The sequence below is a fragment of the Narcine bancroftii genome, unplaced genomic scaffold (genome assembly GCF_036971445.1).
Source record: "Narcine bancroftii isolate sNarBan1 unplaced genomic scaffold, sNarBan1.hap1 Scaffold_298, whole genome shotgun sequence".
Taxonomy (NCBI): domain Eukaryota; kingdom Metazoa; phylum Chordata; class Chondrichthyes; order Torpediniformes; family Narcinidae; genus Narcine; species Narcine bancroftii.
In genome coordinates, this window is record NW_027212034.1 from 306,856 (window position 1) to 324,910 (window position 18,055).

Genomic DNA, 18,055 nt, shown 5'->3' on the forward strand with positions numbered 1-18,055 from the left:
TCTATTTTAGTAAAATTCCTAAGATATACTACAAGAGAAAAGGTACTGGAGAAGACAATGGAAAAAGTAAGAGAGGGCAACAAGCCACTGGAGTACAAAGGGTAAAAAATCTTCATTTATCCAGATATAAGTTTTGAACTCCTGAAGAAGAGAAAGGAGTTCAATACATCGAAAACGATCTTATGGGAAAAAAAACTATTCTCGGATCCAGAGGAAGTAAGGAAATTTGCAGAACAACTACAAAACAACCAGAGAGATGAAGATATGTAATAAGAGTAAAAATGACCACGATTTATATGTATGTGGGTAAAGAGGTATATGTGTGTGTATATGTATAATGTGCATACATGAATGTATCCGTATTTAGAGGAAAATATAGATAGTATAGACAAGAATTAATAAGGGAAGGAAATGGAACAGAGGGAATAAGGAGGGAACTAAAAGAGTGACCTTTGTTACATATGAAAAGTGAAATCTTTTCTGGGGGGGGCTGGGTGGGGAGGAGTTGCGGTCACTGCAAAATCAGCTGACGCTTGCGAGTGAATTCGCAAATCCAAATGGAGAGGGGAGATGTGGTTGTCCGACAAGGGATAAAGGACAACTCAGGAGGGGAAGGGGAGATTGGGGCTAAAGAAGTTTTAAATAGGAGAATAAGGAAAATGTTTGATGTTTTAGGAATGTTGTCTTATAAAGGGTTTAAAACAAGAAAACAGAAATGGATAAGGAGGAAAGGTAATCATGGAGAAACGGAAAGGGAAGATAAACAAAGTATAAAATGACTACGTTGAACTATATGACTTTAAATATTAATGGAATACATAACCAAATTAAATGAAGAAACTGCTAAATTTACTGAAAAAATTAAAAATTGATATAGCATTTGTGCAAGAAACACACTTAACTGAATTGGAGCACAAGAAATTAAAGAGAGATTGGGTAGGACACGTAACAGCAGCATCGTATAATTCAAAAGCAAGAGGAGTAGCTATATTAATTAGTAAAAATGTGCCATTTAAAATAGAAGAGGAAATAATAGATCCAGCAGGGAGATATGTAATGATAAAATGTCAGATATATTCGGAGTTTTGGAATCTACTCAATGTATATTCACCTAACGAAGAAGATCAAAAGTTTATGCAAGATATTTTTTTGAAGGTAGCAGATACGCAAGGGAACATATTAATAGGGGGGGATTTCAACCTGAATTTGGATTCAAATATGGACAAAACTGGGAAAAAAATTAACAGAAAGAACAAAGTAAACAAATTTATAATTAAATCAATGGAAGAAATGCAACTTTTGGATATATGGAGGAAAGAACACCCAAAAGAAAAGGAATATTCATATTACTCGATAGACATAAAACATACTCAAGAATAGACCTATTTTTGTTATCAGCTAGTATGCAAGATAGAGTAAGAAAAACAGAATATAAAGCTAGAATACTATCGGACCATTTACCCTTAATATTGACAGTAAAGTTAGAGGACATCCAAGACAAACAAATTACATATAATCCAAAAAAATTAAGGAAAACTTTAGAGAATTCTATGAACAATTATACCGAACTGAAAACGAAGGGAAAGAAGCGAAAATAGATGAATTTCTGACTAAAATTGAACTACCAAAACTACAAATAGAGGAACAAAATAAATTAACAGAGCCATTTGGAATAGTAGAAATACAAGAGATAATTAAAAAATTACCAAATAATAAGACACCAGGAGAGGATGGATTCCCAATAGAATTCTATAAAACATTTAAAGACTTATTAATTCCGCCCCTCCTGGAAGTAATCAACCAGATTAATAAAACACAAAGCTTACCAGATTCATGTAAAACAGCAATAATTACAGTAATACTAAAGCAAGGGAAAGATCCACTCTCACCAGCGTCATATAGACCAATATCTTTACTTAACATAGATTATAAGATAATAGCTAAACTATTAGCAAACAGATTAGCAGAGTATGTACTGAAAATGGTAAATTTAGACCAAACTGGATTTATCAAAAAAAGATGCACAACAGACAATATTTGTAAATTTATTAACTTAATTCATGCAGTAGAAGGGAATAAAGCACCTACAGTAGCAGTTGCTTTAGACGCAGAGAAGGCCTTTGACAGAGTAGAATGGAATTATTTGTTCAAAGTATTGCAAAAATTCAGTTTACCGGAGAAGTATATTAATTGGATTAAAGCATTATATAAGGGACCGTTAGCGAAAGTGACAGTAAATGGACATGTATCAAAGCAATTTAACTTAAGCAGGTCAACACGGCAGGGATGCCCACTATCACCTTTATTGTTTGCGTTAGCTATAGAACCACTAGCAGAATTGATAAGAACAGATAATAATACAAAAGGAATATAAATAAAAGACAAGGAATATAAAATCAGTTTATTTGCGGATGATGTTATAGTGTACTTAACAGAACCAGAACTATCAATAAAAGAATTATATAAGAAATTGAAGGAATATGGAGAAGTGTCGGGTTACAAGATAAACGTAAATAAAAGTGAAGCAATGCCTATGAATAATGCGGATTTCTCAAAATTTAAGAAGGAATCACCATTTAGATGGCAAATGCAAGCAATAAGATACCTAGGTGTACAAATAAACAAAAATCTCGGCCAACTATATAAACTCAATTATTATCCACTAATGAAAAAATTACAGGACGATTTAGAGCATTGGAAAGATTTACCACTAACACTAATAGGAAGGATAAACTGTATTAAAATGAACATTTTTCCAAGGATATTATACTTATTTCAGGCATTGCCAATACAACAGACAGAGAAATTCTTCAAGGAGTTAAAGAAAATAATAAGGAAATTTTTATGGAGAGGGGGGGAAACCGAGGATAGCACTAGATAAATTAACAGAATGGTATAAACAAGGAGGCTTACAACTGCCAAACTTTAAAAATTATTATAGAGCCGCACAATTAAGATACCTATCAGATTTTTATCAAACAAGGGAAAAGCCAGATTGGACGAGATTAGAATTAGATAAAATAGGGGAAAAGATACCTGAACACATATTATATAAATGGGATGAAAAATTGGTACAACATAGAAGTTCTCCAGTATTACATCATCTCCTCAATATTTGGAAGAAGATTCATGTAGAAAGAAATAAAACAAATTATCAATTACCAAAACTAATATTGACGCAAAACAAGTTACTCTTTCCTTTAGAGAATGGGGAAAAAAAGGGATTAAAAGAATAGAAAATTGTTTTTCAGGAAATAGATTCTTATCCTTTGAACAAATGAAAGATAAGTACAATTTTTCTTTGGCTTGGCTTCACGGACGAAGATTTATGGAGGGGGTAAAAAGTCCACGTCAGCTGCAGGCTCGTTTGTGGCTGACAAGTCCGATGCGGGACAGGCAGACACGATTGCAGCGGTTGCAAGGGAAAATTGGTTGGTTGGGGTTGGGTGTTGGGTTTTTCCTCCTTTGCCTTTTGTCAGTGAGGTGGGCTCTGCGGTCTTCTTCAAAGGAGGTTGCTGCCCGCCAAACTGTGAAGCGCCAAGATGCACGGTTTGAGGCGTTATCAGCCCACTGGCGGTGGTCAATGTGGCAGGCACCAAGAGATTTCTTTAGGCAGTCCTTGTACCTTTTCTTTGGTGCACCTCTGTCACGGTGGCCAGTGGAGAGCTCGCCATATAACACGATCTTGGGAAGGCGATGATCCTCCATTCTGGAGACGTGACCCATCCAGCGCAGCTGGATCTTCAGCAGCGTGGACTCGATGCTGTCGACCTCTGCCATCTCGAGTACTTCGACGTTAGGGGTGTAAGCGCTCCAATGGATGTTGAGGATGGAGCGGAGACAACGCTGGTGGAAGCGTTCTAGGAGCCGTAGGTGGTGCCGGTAGAGGACCCATGATTCGGAGCCGAACAGGAGTGTGGGTATGACAACGGCTCTGTATACGCTTATCTTTGTGAGGTTTTTCAGTTGGTTGTTTTTCCAGACTCTTTTGTGTAGTCTTCCAAAGGCGCTATTTGCCTTGGCGAGTCTGTTGTCTATCTCATTGTCGATCCTTGCATCTGATGAAATGGTGCAGCCGAGATAGGTAAACTGGTTGACCGTTTTGAGTTTTGTTTGCCCGATGGAGATGTGGGGGGGCTGGTAGTCATGGTGGGGAGCTGGCTGATGGACGACCTCAGTTTTCTTCAGGCTGACTTCCAGGCCAAACATTTTGGCAGTTTCCGCAAAGCAGGACGTCAAGCGCTGAAGAGCTGGCTCTGAATGGGCAACTAAAGCGGCATCATCTGCAAAGAGTAGTTCACGGACAAGTTTCTCTTGTGTCTTGGTGTGAGCTTGCAGGCGCCTCAGATTGAAGAGACTGCCATCCGTGCGGTACCGGATGTAAACAGCGTCTTCATTTTTGGGGTCTTTCATGGCTTGGTTCAGCATCATGCTGAAGAAGATTGAAAAGAGGGTTGGTGCGAGAACACAGCCTTATATAATATAATATAACTTATACAATATAACTCAAGATACAGCGCTGGCATATTACCAATTGAGATCCTACTTGAAGGATAAATTAGGAAGCAGTTTGAGTTTGCCAGAGGGAAGTAACCTTGAATATGTGATTACAGATACAATGATAATCAAAAGATTTATAACAAATATGTATATTAAACTGCAAGAAAAGGAGAATGAGGAAACAAATGGTAAAACTAAACAAAAATGGAAACAAGATTTAAATATAAAGATAAAAAAGGAAACATGGGAGAAGTTATGCTCCGGAACGATGAGAAATACAATAAATACGAGGTTACGTATGATACAATATAACTGGATACACAGGCTATACATTACACCTCAAAAGTTAAATAAATGGGACCCAACAGTATCTGATAGATGTTTTCGATGTAAAAAAGAAATGGGAACAACAATTCATGCAATCTGGACATGTGAGAAAGTACAAAAATTTTGGGAAGATCTAAACCAGATATTAAATAAAATAACAGAAAACAATATACCAAAGAATCCAGAGATCTTCCTCCTAAGTAACATAAAAAACAAAGAATTTGGAATTGATTTGGAGGATGCACAAAAAAGATTTGTTAAGATAGCTCTAGCCGTAGCAAAAAAATGTATTATGTCAACCTGGAAATTGGAAGATAATTTGAAAATACAACAATGGTATATAGAAATGAATAAATGTATTCCATTAGAAAAAATAACATATAGTTTAAGAAATAATATTGAAATATTCAAACAAATATGGGAGCCTTACATTAAATACAATAGCGAAAACCTACCAGGGACAATCATTTCCTCAGTTAACGGAAGGAAAAGGAAATGAAAAGAATGGACTCAGTAGAATTTCTGGTGTATTTTTATTGAATGACAACATTGTCTGACTGGTTTAATGTATCCTAGATTGTATACCTTAAATGGACGGGAGGGGGGAGGTAGGGAGGGTGGGATGAGAGGAGGGAGGGGGGGGGGAGAAAATGGCACTGTATATGTGTGAAAAGGAAAAAGTGTGTACCATGGTTAATGTGATTTATGGTGTGAAAAATAAAAAATTTAAAAAAAAAATCATCACAGCCTGGATTGGGAATTTGACTGCACAGGAATGCAGAAGGTAACAAACATTCAGGTACATCACAGACTTGGACTTCTCACTGAATGCATTTATGTGAGACTTTATCTCAAGAAGGCAAACATCATAAAGGACTCCCATAACTGCCAATTAAATCTCCTCTCTCTGACACCTTTGAGCAGAAGTCTGAAGACCAGCACATCTAGGTTCAAGAACAGTTTCTGTTATCAACAGCTATCAGGATCTTGAATCTCCCCTTATTACATTAATCAGGGACTGCTCAGACATCTCAAAAGGACCATCGGCACTAATGCTCTCATTTTTTTTCCCTACTATGATAATTGTGATATTACTCAATTTTTAAATTCATGAGAATTCTGTTGTAATTTTTTTTTTAAACTTTGATGCGATACTTTATCGTCATTATGCTGGAATACCAGCCAATGAAGCATGATTAGCATCGACCAAAATATAAAATAATACAATAAACACATACAATAAAAACCATTGCAATATCCTTATTTTTTTTAAAAATTGCTGATTCTGAAATAGAAGTGCAGGACTGCTCAACATCGTGAATTGATATTTAACATTATCACGACTTCATGAAAAAAAAGCTCTTTCTCGTAGTTAGAGCGAAGGCTCCCATCTATAGCCTCTGCCCAATGGTAGGAGAGTAAATAATTCACGGTTAGAGTTCGTTGAAATTTTAATATTCCTTGCCCCCTGCAGATAGATTCAATGTAGGCAATTGCATTCCAACAATCCGTTGGGCCATTTTCACTCCCCGCTGGAGTGCCTTCCTATCTTGTGCAGAATAATTTCCACATCACACAGAAATACTGTAGGTCAGCACATTCTCAATAGATCATCTATAGAAATTCAACAGCACTCTGGGGTGGAGGTGTAACTTCCTCATACATCTAAAAAAATAATGACATTGTTGTGCCTTTTTGATCAACATTGATGAATTCAAAGACCATGTGAGATCAAAGATATGAACCCCCAGGAATTTGAAGTTATGTAATCACTCCATTGATGTAAATCAGAACATGCATTTGGCTTCCCACCCATCTAAAATCCACAATTAATCTCCTTTGAGTTCTGGATATTGAGTAACAAATTGTTCTCAGCACACCATAAGGCTAGGAGCTGAACCTCACTCCTATAGTTGGTTTCATCGTCCTCTGTGATCAGGCCTACAACCGTGGTGTCATCTGCGAACTTTATAATTAAGTTTGAGTTGTACATAGCAACAGTCAGAGGTAAAGATGGAATACAAAAGGGAGATCAGCACGCAATCCTGGGGCATTCCAGTATTCAAGGGGAAACTGTTGCCCAACCTAACAGACTGGGCTTTGTTAGTAAGGAAATCCAGAATCCAATTACAAAAGGATGAACTGAAGAACAAAGTTTGGTTATCAGCTTTGGTGGTACAACCATGTTGAAAGCCAAACTATAATCAATAAATAGTAATCTTACATAAGAGATCGGTCTGTCCGGGTGAGTCATAGTAGAGTGTAGGACTGTTAAAATAGCATCCTCTGTCGACCTATTAGCACTGTAGGCGAATTGATGTTGATCCATAGTGACAGACAAACAAGATTTCAAATAAGATAAAACCAACGTCTCAAAACATTTTGCGATGATGGGAGTAAGTGCAATAGGACAGTAGTCAATCAGACTCAAGGCAGTACAGCACCTTGGCAGAGCCACAATTATAATGATCTTAAAACCTATTGGAACAACAGCCTTGGCCAGGGACAGATTAAAAAATCTATAAAAACCGCTGCCAACTGATCTGCACAAGCTCTAAGCACTCGACCAGGAATGCCATTTGGTTCAGCTTCCTTCTGCACATTCACCCTACTAAGGATGGCCCATATATCTGTAATAGAAAACAGGTACTTCATTCGGTAAAAGATCCTTATTTTCTCTATCAGAATGAGCAAAAATAATTAAGTTCCTCAGAGAAGTTTAAGGGGTCACAGCTAGAAACAGGTGCTAATCCAAATGATTTATAATCTGTTATAATTTAGCATGCACACCACAGCAAGTGTGGAAGGAAGACACACACAAGGAGTCAAAGACTCCTTATAACTCTGCTTATATGGGTCCCTAGCACTGACATCAGGGCCCCACGTCATCAGAAGGCTGGCATTCCCGCAAGAGTTCCCCATCTACCTGCCGTGATGGAGGTCACCTGGGACGATGGCCAGTGTCACCCACAAGTCCACGCAGTCACCGCGTTCATCAGCCATTCTGCAGGCTGGTTCATGTCTCTGTGCACAAGCCGCTACACAACCCCCCCCCCCCCCCCACAAAGAACCGGTGATCGGGCCCTTGTCTATAGCCTTCAGTGGCCTGTCCCTGCGTCGCAGGGGCAGGGGTGGAGATTGGCTCACTACAGTCTAGATATGCCCATTTCAGGCAGTCGATGGTAAACGTCTTCTCCTTACCGCCGATAGAGGACAAAGGTGGAACCTGCAGGGCCCCTCGTAGGGTCGTTGTAAAGGTGGTCTGTGTGCGCCCCTCCTCACGAATATGTACTGACAAGCCTTTAGATCCTTCAAGATGCTATGCTTGGGCTGGCCATGCGGTTGGGGTTACCGTGGTCCAAGGACCCTAGCTTTAGGTGCAGGCTCTCGAGGGTTGCCGCGAGGTCCTTAGGGACCAGGAACTCCCCAAGGATGATTAAAGGTGCGCTGTAGACCATCTCCACTGCCAAGGCATTGAAGTCCTCCTTCGGCACAGTACTGATTTCCAGCAGGACCCAAGGCAGTTCTTCTACCCAGTTGGGACCCTTGAGCTAGGCCATCAAGGTTGCCTTGAGATGGCCTGCGGATAATAAGCCATGGTATCGTGGAGCTGCGTCGCCAGAATGTTAGCAGTGCCCAGAATCCAGAGGTGAATTGTGGCCCCTGTTCAAAATGAGGTGCTCTGGGACCCTGAATCAGGACACTCATGTCAACAAATGGCCTGGCACAGGTTTTTGTGGTGGTATTTGCCAGTGGGATCACCTCCCACCAACTCGTGGAACAGTCCACTATGATCAAGAGGTATCTCGCCCATGGGAAACCAGCAACAGCCCCACTAAGTCAATGTGCACATGGCAGAACCTACGCTGTGCTGGCTCAAAAGTCTCTGTGGGCACTCTCATGTGAACATTCACTTTGGAGGATTGGCGGATCGTGCAGCTTTTGGCCCACTGACTGACCTGTTTATGAAGGCTATGCCAGACAAACCATTTTCAACATGGCGCAGTTGGTGAGATGCACCAGGTTATGTATGGCCTCAAAAATTTGGTGCCCCCATGCAGCTAGGATGAAGGGGCAAGGGCTGCCGGTAGAAACATCACACAGCAGCATCAGGTTACCTGGGCCAACTGGGACATCCTCCATCCTGAGACCGGAGACACCTGTCCTATAAACAGGGGGGGGTCTCAATGACTTGGTGTTGTGCTTTGGCAAGGGCCATGTAGTTGACACCTTGGGACAGGGCGTGTATTGGCTCGATCGTGGGGCCTGAAAGAGCATCAGCTACCACGTTCTTCCCCATAATATGTTGAATGTCTGTGGTAAACCTGAAGTCAAAGACTGATTTATTGCACTGGAATCTCTGCTCATATGGACCTCTGACGCTGACATTAGGGCCATGTCATCTTTGCGCCGGCCTTGGATTGGCCAGTGTTCCCCATCTTCCTGCTGTGCAGTCACCTGGAAAGATGGCCACGTCTGCAATGTCGCAGCATTCGTCGGCCATTTTGCGGGTCAGTCCGTGTCTCCATGCACAGGCTGCTACAATAATCTGTATACCCTCCATATGCGCTGCGAGTCTAAGGATGCAAAGTGCTCTTTATTCTTCTGTTTGTATAAATGTTTAGCCCGAGAGGTTCCCCTCTGAGTTGGACCTGGCCAAACTATATATCTGTCTCCAGATCGAAAGGCTGAGTGTCTGTAGCTGCTTTCAGATGCATTCTCTGCTAAGAATGTAGATGCAAACCTGTGGAATGGTCATTCAGGTGGCAGCCTGAAGGTGCTGCGTTATCCACCTGAAAGGGACAGCTGCAGGAGAGGCGCCTTGGAGCACAATCCGGGTCCTGTCCTTGAAAGGGACAGCTGCAGGAGAGGCGCCTTGGAGCACAATCCGGGTCCTGTCCCTTCGGGGGATGTCGGGGCAGGGGCAGCAGAGAGGGCGGCAGTCAGGTGCGGGGAGTTGGGTCGCCAGCTGATTGTCATCAGCCCGCCCCTTAGCAGCTGCTTTCAGGCGGCTACATTCAGATGCCTAGGGGAACCTGCTCCAGCAATTAACCCTCTCCGAGGAGGGTTAGAAAGTGCACCTTGGAGGCACCTCCTCCTCTTTCAGGTGGCCTCCCGACAGCCGCATAGGGGTAGAATATGTGGCTTTACATCGGGGTATTCTTGCCATCTGAAAGAGCCTGGTCTTTAATCAAACGACAAACCTCACTGTTTAGCTGCAGCAATAAAGAATTTTGGTGCACATGTATATTGTCCAATGTACATGACAAACTCATCATCATCAATTGGTATGGTAATTTAAACATACCAGGCACAGTCACAGAAATTTTAGCCTGCAGGATTGAGACTTGAGTCTCAATAATCAGCAGTTTTTTTTCCCTAGTATATGATGTTCAGCCCAATGCTCCGAGTATCTCAGTTATTCCAAAGAAGTCATAAAGTTAACAGTATTCTGTAGACTCCCATAAATTTGACAATTGGGAATTAGAACCTGGCCAACTTGTCACTCCAGAAATTCCCAATGTTATGCTCATCCTTGCAAAGCCAACCATTGCCCAATTAAATTCTAAACATTTATACTCAAAACAAAAAGAGCAGTTGTGTGACAGGACTTCAAAGCTCCCCAATCATGTTTCAATCATAACATTCCCTAATTAAGAATTTTGATACTCTATATCACTTTCAGCTATTCAAAAATCATTGAACAGATGACCTGTCATTCCCAGAAGTAGAACAAAAAGTGACAATAGTTGAGTGCTAGGGTTTGTATTTATTTACCCAAATCTCAAGATTTAATGGACATTGAAGAGGAACAGAGCAGTCTGTGCAAAATACATAGTTTACATTAACTGATGAAGTATTATTTAGCCTCTGATCTGATCTTCCACCAGCCTTGGTGTGACAATGGCATGGGAATGTGTTATTAGAGTTCTTCTTCCTCAAGCATGTTCCAAGTTAAACTACAGTCTGGGAATAAACATAGAAGCAGCTGTCTGTATTGATCACCATTCTCTAAATTTAGCAACCTCATAAGAACAAAGTGGTTCTACAGGAAGTGGTGTCACTTCTTTCCAGTACCATTTAAACCCAAATTCCTTCTGCCAACAATACTCATCCTCTCCCATGAGGACCCATGCCACTTTCTCACAGAGTCTGTAATCCAACAAACAGTCTACTTTACAGCCAATCTCATTACCTTTGAAAGTTAGGTTCACTGATGTTTGTCCAGCCACATCTGGACTCTGGCACCCACTATGTTGAATGTTGAATTCTAGAATGGGCTGCCATGGCTTTTTCAGCACATCAGCAGAATGGAATGTATAAGTAGGAGACTCAAAGTAGAGTGAATACACAAAAAAAGCAAGAAACTGAAAAATATTCTTCATCAACCATTGTTTTCATTCTTCACCACCATTGTTTTCATTCCCAAAGCTTCAATGCTTTTGGAATTTCAATGCTTCTGCCTCCAACACCAACCTACTTCCTCTTAAAAAGGGTGCGTTTATAGAGGTCTAGTGCATTATCAAGTGCATAGCATCATCATCGAGTTATCCAACTGTAAGCAGGCATAGAACCCAAGCCTCCTATTAGAGTCACAAGGATAAAGCACAGAAACTAGTCTTTCTGCTTATCGATCCTGAACCAACAACCACTTTTGAACTAATATGAGCCAAACACATTTTATTCTCTCCATATTCCCATCAACTCTTCCCCAGATTTTACCATTCTAATCTAATAACTTACCAACCCATAACATCTTCAAAATACAGGAGGAGACAGGAACACCTGGAAGAAAACCTAAAGGTTACAGAGTGAATAGTGCTGTCTGTGTGGAGTTTGTACAGAGGTCAGAATTTAATCTAGGTCACTGGAACTGAAGGAGCAGCTCTATTAGTTGTACCACTGTGCAGTCCTTGAGCAAGATTGATGAGCAAAAGGGACACAGGTGCCTGTAAGCAAGTTGTGAAAGGCCATGTGGAGGTGCAGCATGCAAAATGGAAAATCTATGTGACAGGAAGATTTGGATACAAGAATAGTGAAGATTTATTGTCATTGTATTGGCTCACTAAGATCCTATATCTGGGTTCCTCTGTACAATTTTGATCTCTTTACCCATAAAAGAAACATACTTGCCAGAGAGTGTAATAAAGATACACTAGAATGATTCCAGAGATGGCAGGTTTGTCATACGAGGAGAGACTGACTATATTCGCTAGACAAGTTTAGAAGATGTAATTGAGAAGTACAGAATTCTTAAAGGCTTTACAGGCTAGGTACAGGGAGGACATTTACTCAGGCTAAGGGATAGACCATTTAAGGTCTAGAAAGTTGGTGGAACTTGGAACTTTCTGCACTTGACAGCTGTGAAGGCTCAGTTGCCTTGTTCATTCAAAAGAGGCATTGATAAATTTCTGAACATTCAAGGAGTATGGAGAGAGGTGGAAAATCAGCCACAATCTTAATAAATGGCACAATAGTCTGGATTGGCCTACTACTTATATTAGTATGGTGCTTGTGGTTTATCTAGCTTTTCAACCGATGCAATTTTCCCTGTATTTAATCACACTTTTAGAAACACATTCTAGATCACATTACCACTCTGCTTAAAATAATAATCCTCTTAATTAATTTCTGGTTTATTTAGTTTCAATCTGCCCTCTTGCCAGTAAAACCATTTCTACTTATAAATTGCAATATTATAATTTTAAGTACTCAGATAATTTCAAATCCTGTCAAACACATTTAAATACCCTCTGGTAGTTTGCTAGACTACAATTGGCTTGCCCAGCAAATGCAATTTAAATCCAGGTTTCGCCTGTAGACACACTAACAGGGATACCAAACAACATGGAGCAAAAACATAATCCACTGAAGGAACTCAGTGGGTCAAGCAACATCAAGAAAGCCCGTTTAGGGGTGGGGGGAAGAGAGAAAGAGAGGGTAAAAGGAACCATCAGTAAGTCTTGATGAAGGGCTTCAACCTGAAATAGTTGCCTCCCACCCTCTCTGATGCTGCTCGACTTGGAGTTCCTCCAGTAGATTGGGTTTTTTTTGCTCCAGATTCCAGCAGTCTCTTGTGCATCAAAATTAAACAATGGTTCTGCAAGCACAACATTTCTAATCAGCTGAGTAGAAAAATGGTACCCATTAAGCAACCATTCACCTACCGCTGCTTACCTTGGAAATTAACTCATCGTGATTTGCAAGATGAGCGCGACAGTGAATGCAGCTATATGTTCGGTGGCAGTTCGGCAGGTAAGCCTGGAAAGTTTTTGATTTCGTCATCTTCACCATTTCCAACGGATGTTCTTCGCTGCTGAGCTCAGGGCTGGCAGTCGAAGAGTTACAGGCCTGGTGCGCTCTCTGACAGAAGAAACACTGGAAAACGCAAGCAAAAGCCGTCGTTGTACTGGAGTGTGTGTGGCCGTCTCCACACAGACACCACAAGGGAAACTGTCAGAACCTACAATGGGAAATTCAGATATTGTACATTAGCAAAAAGCAATGATATAGTTGGAAATTACACTGTTGAGCAACCAAGGGTTCAGTGAAATGGGCTATATAGTTTATAAGGCAACTAAATGGAACAAACAAGCACTTAATCAAATGACAGTGTATCTATTTGATTCAGTTTCAATAACTAAAGCATGAAATTTGTTTTTAAAGATGTCAGCATTACTCAACTCAGTCCTCAGTGTGATTACTTTGCATTTCATATTCTCCCAGTTTGGGAGAAGACAACATTTTCTTAATCTGTTCAACAAAAAAAAGAATCTGCTGATGCTGGGATCAAGTGTAATACACAAAAGTGCTGGAGAAACTCAGCAGTCCACACATCATTCATAGAAAATAAAAGATAATAATTGTTTTGGGCCTGAGCCCTTTGTCAATAATTTCCAGTTTCCAAAAAGGCTCAGGCTAGAAAATTTGATCAACTTTTCCTTATGAACTTGCATGAACTGAATTTCTTTAGCACTTTCATGTATTAGTGCATTTGCAGGCTCTACACTTAATATTCACTCAACTCTCCTCCCTTGTACCAAAACATGCCATTTCTGCAGTAAATCATCTATGATATTGGCTCAATATTTCCTCATCTCCATTAGTAAAGGTAAAAAGGTCCATTATTGTCACATAATGCTACATTTAGAATGCAACATGAAACTCTTAACTCTGTCTATCGTAAGGAAGTCAGAGTCACCACTTTGTCCACCACCCCTCAGAAATGAGGCCCAAACGGTGGGCGTGGCAAGATGGCGTAAGGAACAGACGTGCCTTCCAGTCCTCTCCTGACTCTAACTTATTGTTTTGTCTTTAAGCGCCCGTTAAAACTTTTTTAAAAAAGTTTATAAATAGTATGAGGTGTTGAATTAATACCTAACGGTACATTTGTTAAAAAAAAGTAAAAGGAAACATCAACAGATTGTTAAAAAATTATATTTTCCAAAATTATCTGAGCCTGCTTGTTTACAAAAAGCCACGACTCAGCGTGAAATGGATCCAGGAAAAGAAGCGAAGAATTTGGCCTTGGAGCACCGCTCTGAATTCGTCAGTCTTTCTGAAGGTCGTTTTCAGCTGCCTTTAGAACAAAGGGCTGGCCGGATGCCAGTATTTCAAACAACGTCTACTGTTACTGAGACTTTGACTGCTGAATTAGCTGGGGCGCCACCAGTTGGAGAGTTAAAGAGTTGTTATTTGACTGCTATACCATCAGTTACAACAGCTCTTCCAGATACTGACGTAACGAAGCTTTTAAAGGAGGTTTGGATCAAAGATAACCCTGATCATCAGCCTCCTGACACTTCTGGGGGGGTCTGTGGCAGGGGCTCTTACACGGAGTCAAACTGCAAGAAAAGCTACTAAATTAAAAGAAGGGATAGAAGGTCCTCTGATTCCACAAGAACAGCAGGATCCCACCATGTCTGGATCTACTGATGTTGATATACTTTTCAAGAGTCTTGAACATAAGATATTTTCTTCAATGATGCATTTAGGTGATTCTATGAATAATCTTATTTCTAAGATTAATGCATTGGTGGATGTCAATACTCAACAGATGGCTGATTATGGAGCTTTTAAAGTCGAAACTATTGAAAGACTTGAGATGTGTGATCAAGGATTATCTGATGTACAAGATCAATTGCAAGATGTGAATAAAACAATTGAAACGCTACAGATTCAGAATAAAAATTTAGCAAAAAAGGTTGATTATTTGGAGAACCAATCCAGATGGAATAATGTGAAAATTGTCGGCTTGCCAGAAGGCATAGAAGGGCCAGATCCAAGAAAATTTTTTACTGAATGGATTCCACAAGTGTTGGGACAAGATAAGTTTCCTGAAGGTTTAATATTGGAACGGGCTCATAGAGCTTTGAGAAGGAGACCTTTTTCAGGACAAAATCCAAGACCTGTTTTGGTTCGCTGTTTAAATTACTGTGATAGAGAGACTATTTTACATATGGCTATTAGAAATGCACAGCAAAACAGACCTCCTTTGATGGTTCAGAGTAATCATGTTTTCTTCTATCCGGATTTGAGTCAGGAAGTTATGTTTCAATGACGTGAATTTAATTCTGTGAAAGAATTATTGTGGAAAAAAGGATACAAGGCAACATTTAGATACCCCGCGGTACTCAAGATTTTTCAGGATGGATATCAACCAAAGTTCTTTGATAATCCTAAAGAAGCTATGGATTTTGCTCAGTCTTTACCAATTACGCAATTCCAGGAACGACGTAGTCCTCCACGGTCTCCAAAGAGGGCAGAGCTGCAAGAAGGGAATCTGATGTCTGGAAGAAATGGAAGAAACGGTGGTCGCAATGGCAAAGTTGATTTTAAAAAAATTTTTTTTAAATTTTTTTTTTAATTATTTTTTGTTGAGAAGATTTTAAATAGTGATGGGAGTTGGGAGAGGGAACTGGGAGGGCACCAATTTCCAGAAGTCATTAGCTGCGTTTGAGTTATCTCACACCCAATATTTTGGGGGAGTTACCGCATTAGGCGGTTTAAACAGGAGGAGGTAATTGTGACCTCCGACCTGTTTTTTTTTTCTTTTTAATTTTTGGGTTAGAGAGTGAAGCTTTTTTTTAATTATCTTTTTTAAATAATTAAAAAAATGTTATATATAACTTTTTTTTAATTTTTTTTAGTTTTTGGTTGTAATTTCAAAGGGGAATTAAGGGTTTTTTTTCTTTTTTTTTTCTTTTTTGGAGGGTTTCTTTTTTTCTCTTTTTTTTCTCTTTTTTTCCTTTTTTGTTTGTTTCTTGTGTTTTATTGAGTGTAAGAAATGTCTAAATTGAAGTTTGCTTCTCTTAATGTTCAGGGTTTAAATAATCCTATTAAGCGTAAGAAAGTACTTGCTTATTTAAAAAAATTAAAAGTTGATGTTGCTTTTTTTTACAGGAAACTCATTTAACAGATAAGGAACATTTGAAACTCAAACGTGAATGGGTTGGGCAAATTTTTTATTCTTCGTTTAATTCTAAGGCAAAAGGTGTGGCAATTTTGGTACATAAGAATCTACCATTTCAGTTACAGAATGAAGAGAAAAATGGTGGAAGATTATTAAAATTAAATTGTACAATCTTTAATGAGGCATGGACTTTGCTCCTAATGTTGAGGATACAGCTTTTGTTGTGGATATGTCTTTATTACTTGGACAATCGAACTCTAATATGATGATTGGGGGAGATTTGAATGTGGTGTTGGAGCTTTTATTGGATAAGTACCCAAGAGTAATTAGGAAGTCTAAGATGGCAATCCAAGTGATTAATATGATGGCAGATTTGAATTTCATTGATATTTGGCGAAGAGTTAATCCTACAGAGAAAGATTTTTCTTTTTATTCCTCGCGACATAATTATTTTTCTAGAATTGATTATTTTTTTAATATCAGCACATTTGCAGAATAGGGTTACATCTGTGGAGTATAAGGCTAGATTGGTTTCGGATCATTCACTATTATTATTAGAATATTTGAGTTCACAAGATGTTCAGAAAGCTTCAAGATGGAGATTTAATACTATGCTATTGCAAAAACCATCGAGTCCACGCTGCTGAAAATCCAGCTGCGCTGGGTGGGTCACGTCTCCAGAATGGAGGACCATCGCCTTCCCAAGATCGTGTTATATGGCGAGCTCTCCACTGGCCACCATGACAGAGGTGCACCAAAGAAAAGGTACAAGGACTGCCTAAAGAAATCTCTTGGTGCCTGCCACATTGACCACCACCAGTGGGCTGATATCGCCTCAAACTGTGCATCTTGGCGCCTCACAGTTCGGCGGGCAGCAACCTCCTTTGAAGAAGACCGCAGAGCCCACCTCAATGACAAAAGGCAAAGGAGGAAAAACCCAACACCCAACCCCAACCAACCAATTTTCCCCTGCTACCGTGTCTGCCTTTCCCACATTGGACTTGTCAGCCACAAACGAGCCTGCAGCTGACGTGGACATTTACCCCCTCCATAAATCTTCATCCGCGAAGCCAAGCCAAGAAGAAGAAGATTGCAAAAAACAGAATTTATTAGTTTTTTAAAACAGCAAATTGAAATTTTTATTGGCATTAACTGTAATTCTGTTTCTAGTTATTTTGTTTTATGGGATGCAATGAAAGCTTTTTTGCGAGGCCAAATTATCAGTTATGCCTCTAAAGTAAAGGAGAGAATTAAAGAGATTGAAGACTTAGAGGAAAAGATAACTGCTACTGAAAAAGAATTTCAAAAACTTGCTACCGAAACGCAAAAGAATCAGTTAACTAATTTAAAATTTAAATATAATGAATTACAAACATATCGGTTTGAATGTTTAATGAATCGAACTAACCATAAGTTTTATGAATGGGGTGAGAAAGCTCAAAGTTTTGTCATGGCAACTAAAAAAGGAACAATTATCTAGGATCATACCAGCGATTAGAAAGAAATCAGGTATTACTTTTAATCAAAAGGAGATTAATGAGGAATTTTGTAATTTCTATAAACAATTGTATACTTCGGAATGTAAAGATGTAACTGGAGACGCAATAGATTCTTTCTTGGAAAATATTAACTTGCCACAATTGAATCAAGAAGACAGACAAGAGTTAGATAAACCTTTTACAGAAGATGAAATAGAAAGGGCAATAAGAGAGATGCCGAATGGAAAGGCACCTGGTGAAGATGGGTTTTCTATAGAGTTTGATGAAGTTTTTTATGCTGATGTATCTTCTATTTATAAGGATGTATTACAACAAA

The 18,055-nt window shown here is 39.6% G+C and overlaps 1 protein-coding gene across 1 annotated transcript in view; it reads right to left on the minus strand.

Annotated features, from left to right (window-relative positions):
• Positions 1 to 15,966, minus strand: part of LOC138750899 (protein yippee-like 1) — a 62,379-nt gene extending 46,413 nt beyond the window's left edge. Inside the window, exons 1-2 of the mRNA XM_069913027.1 lie at positions 15,540 to 15,966; positions 13,006 to 13,291 (exon numbers count right to left, since the gene is read on the minus strand). Of these exons, the coding sequence (XP_069769128.1) occupies positions 13,006 to 13,122 (117 nt within the window). The 5' untranslated portion in view covers positions 13,123 to 13,291; positions 15,540 to 15,966. The remainder of the gene's footprint in view (positions 1 to 13,005; positions 13,292 to 15,539) is intronic.
• Positions 15,967 to 18,055: the final 2,089 nt, after the last annotated feature.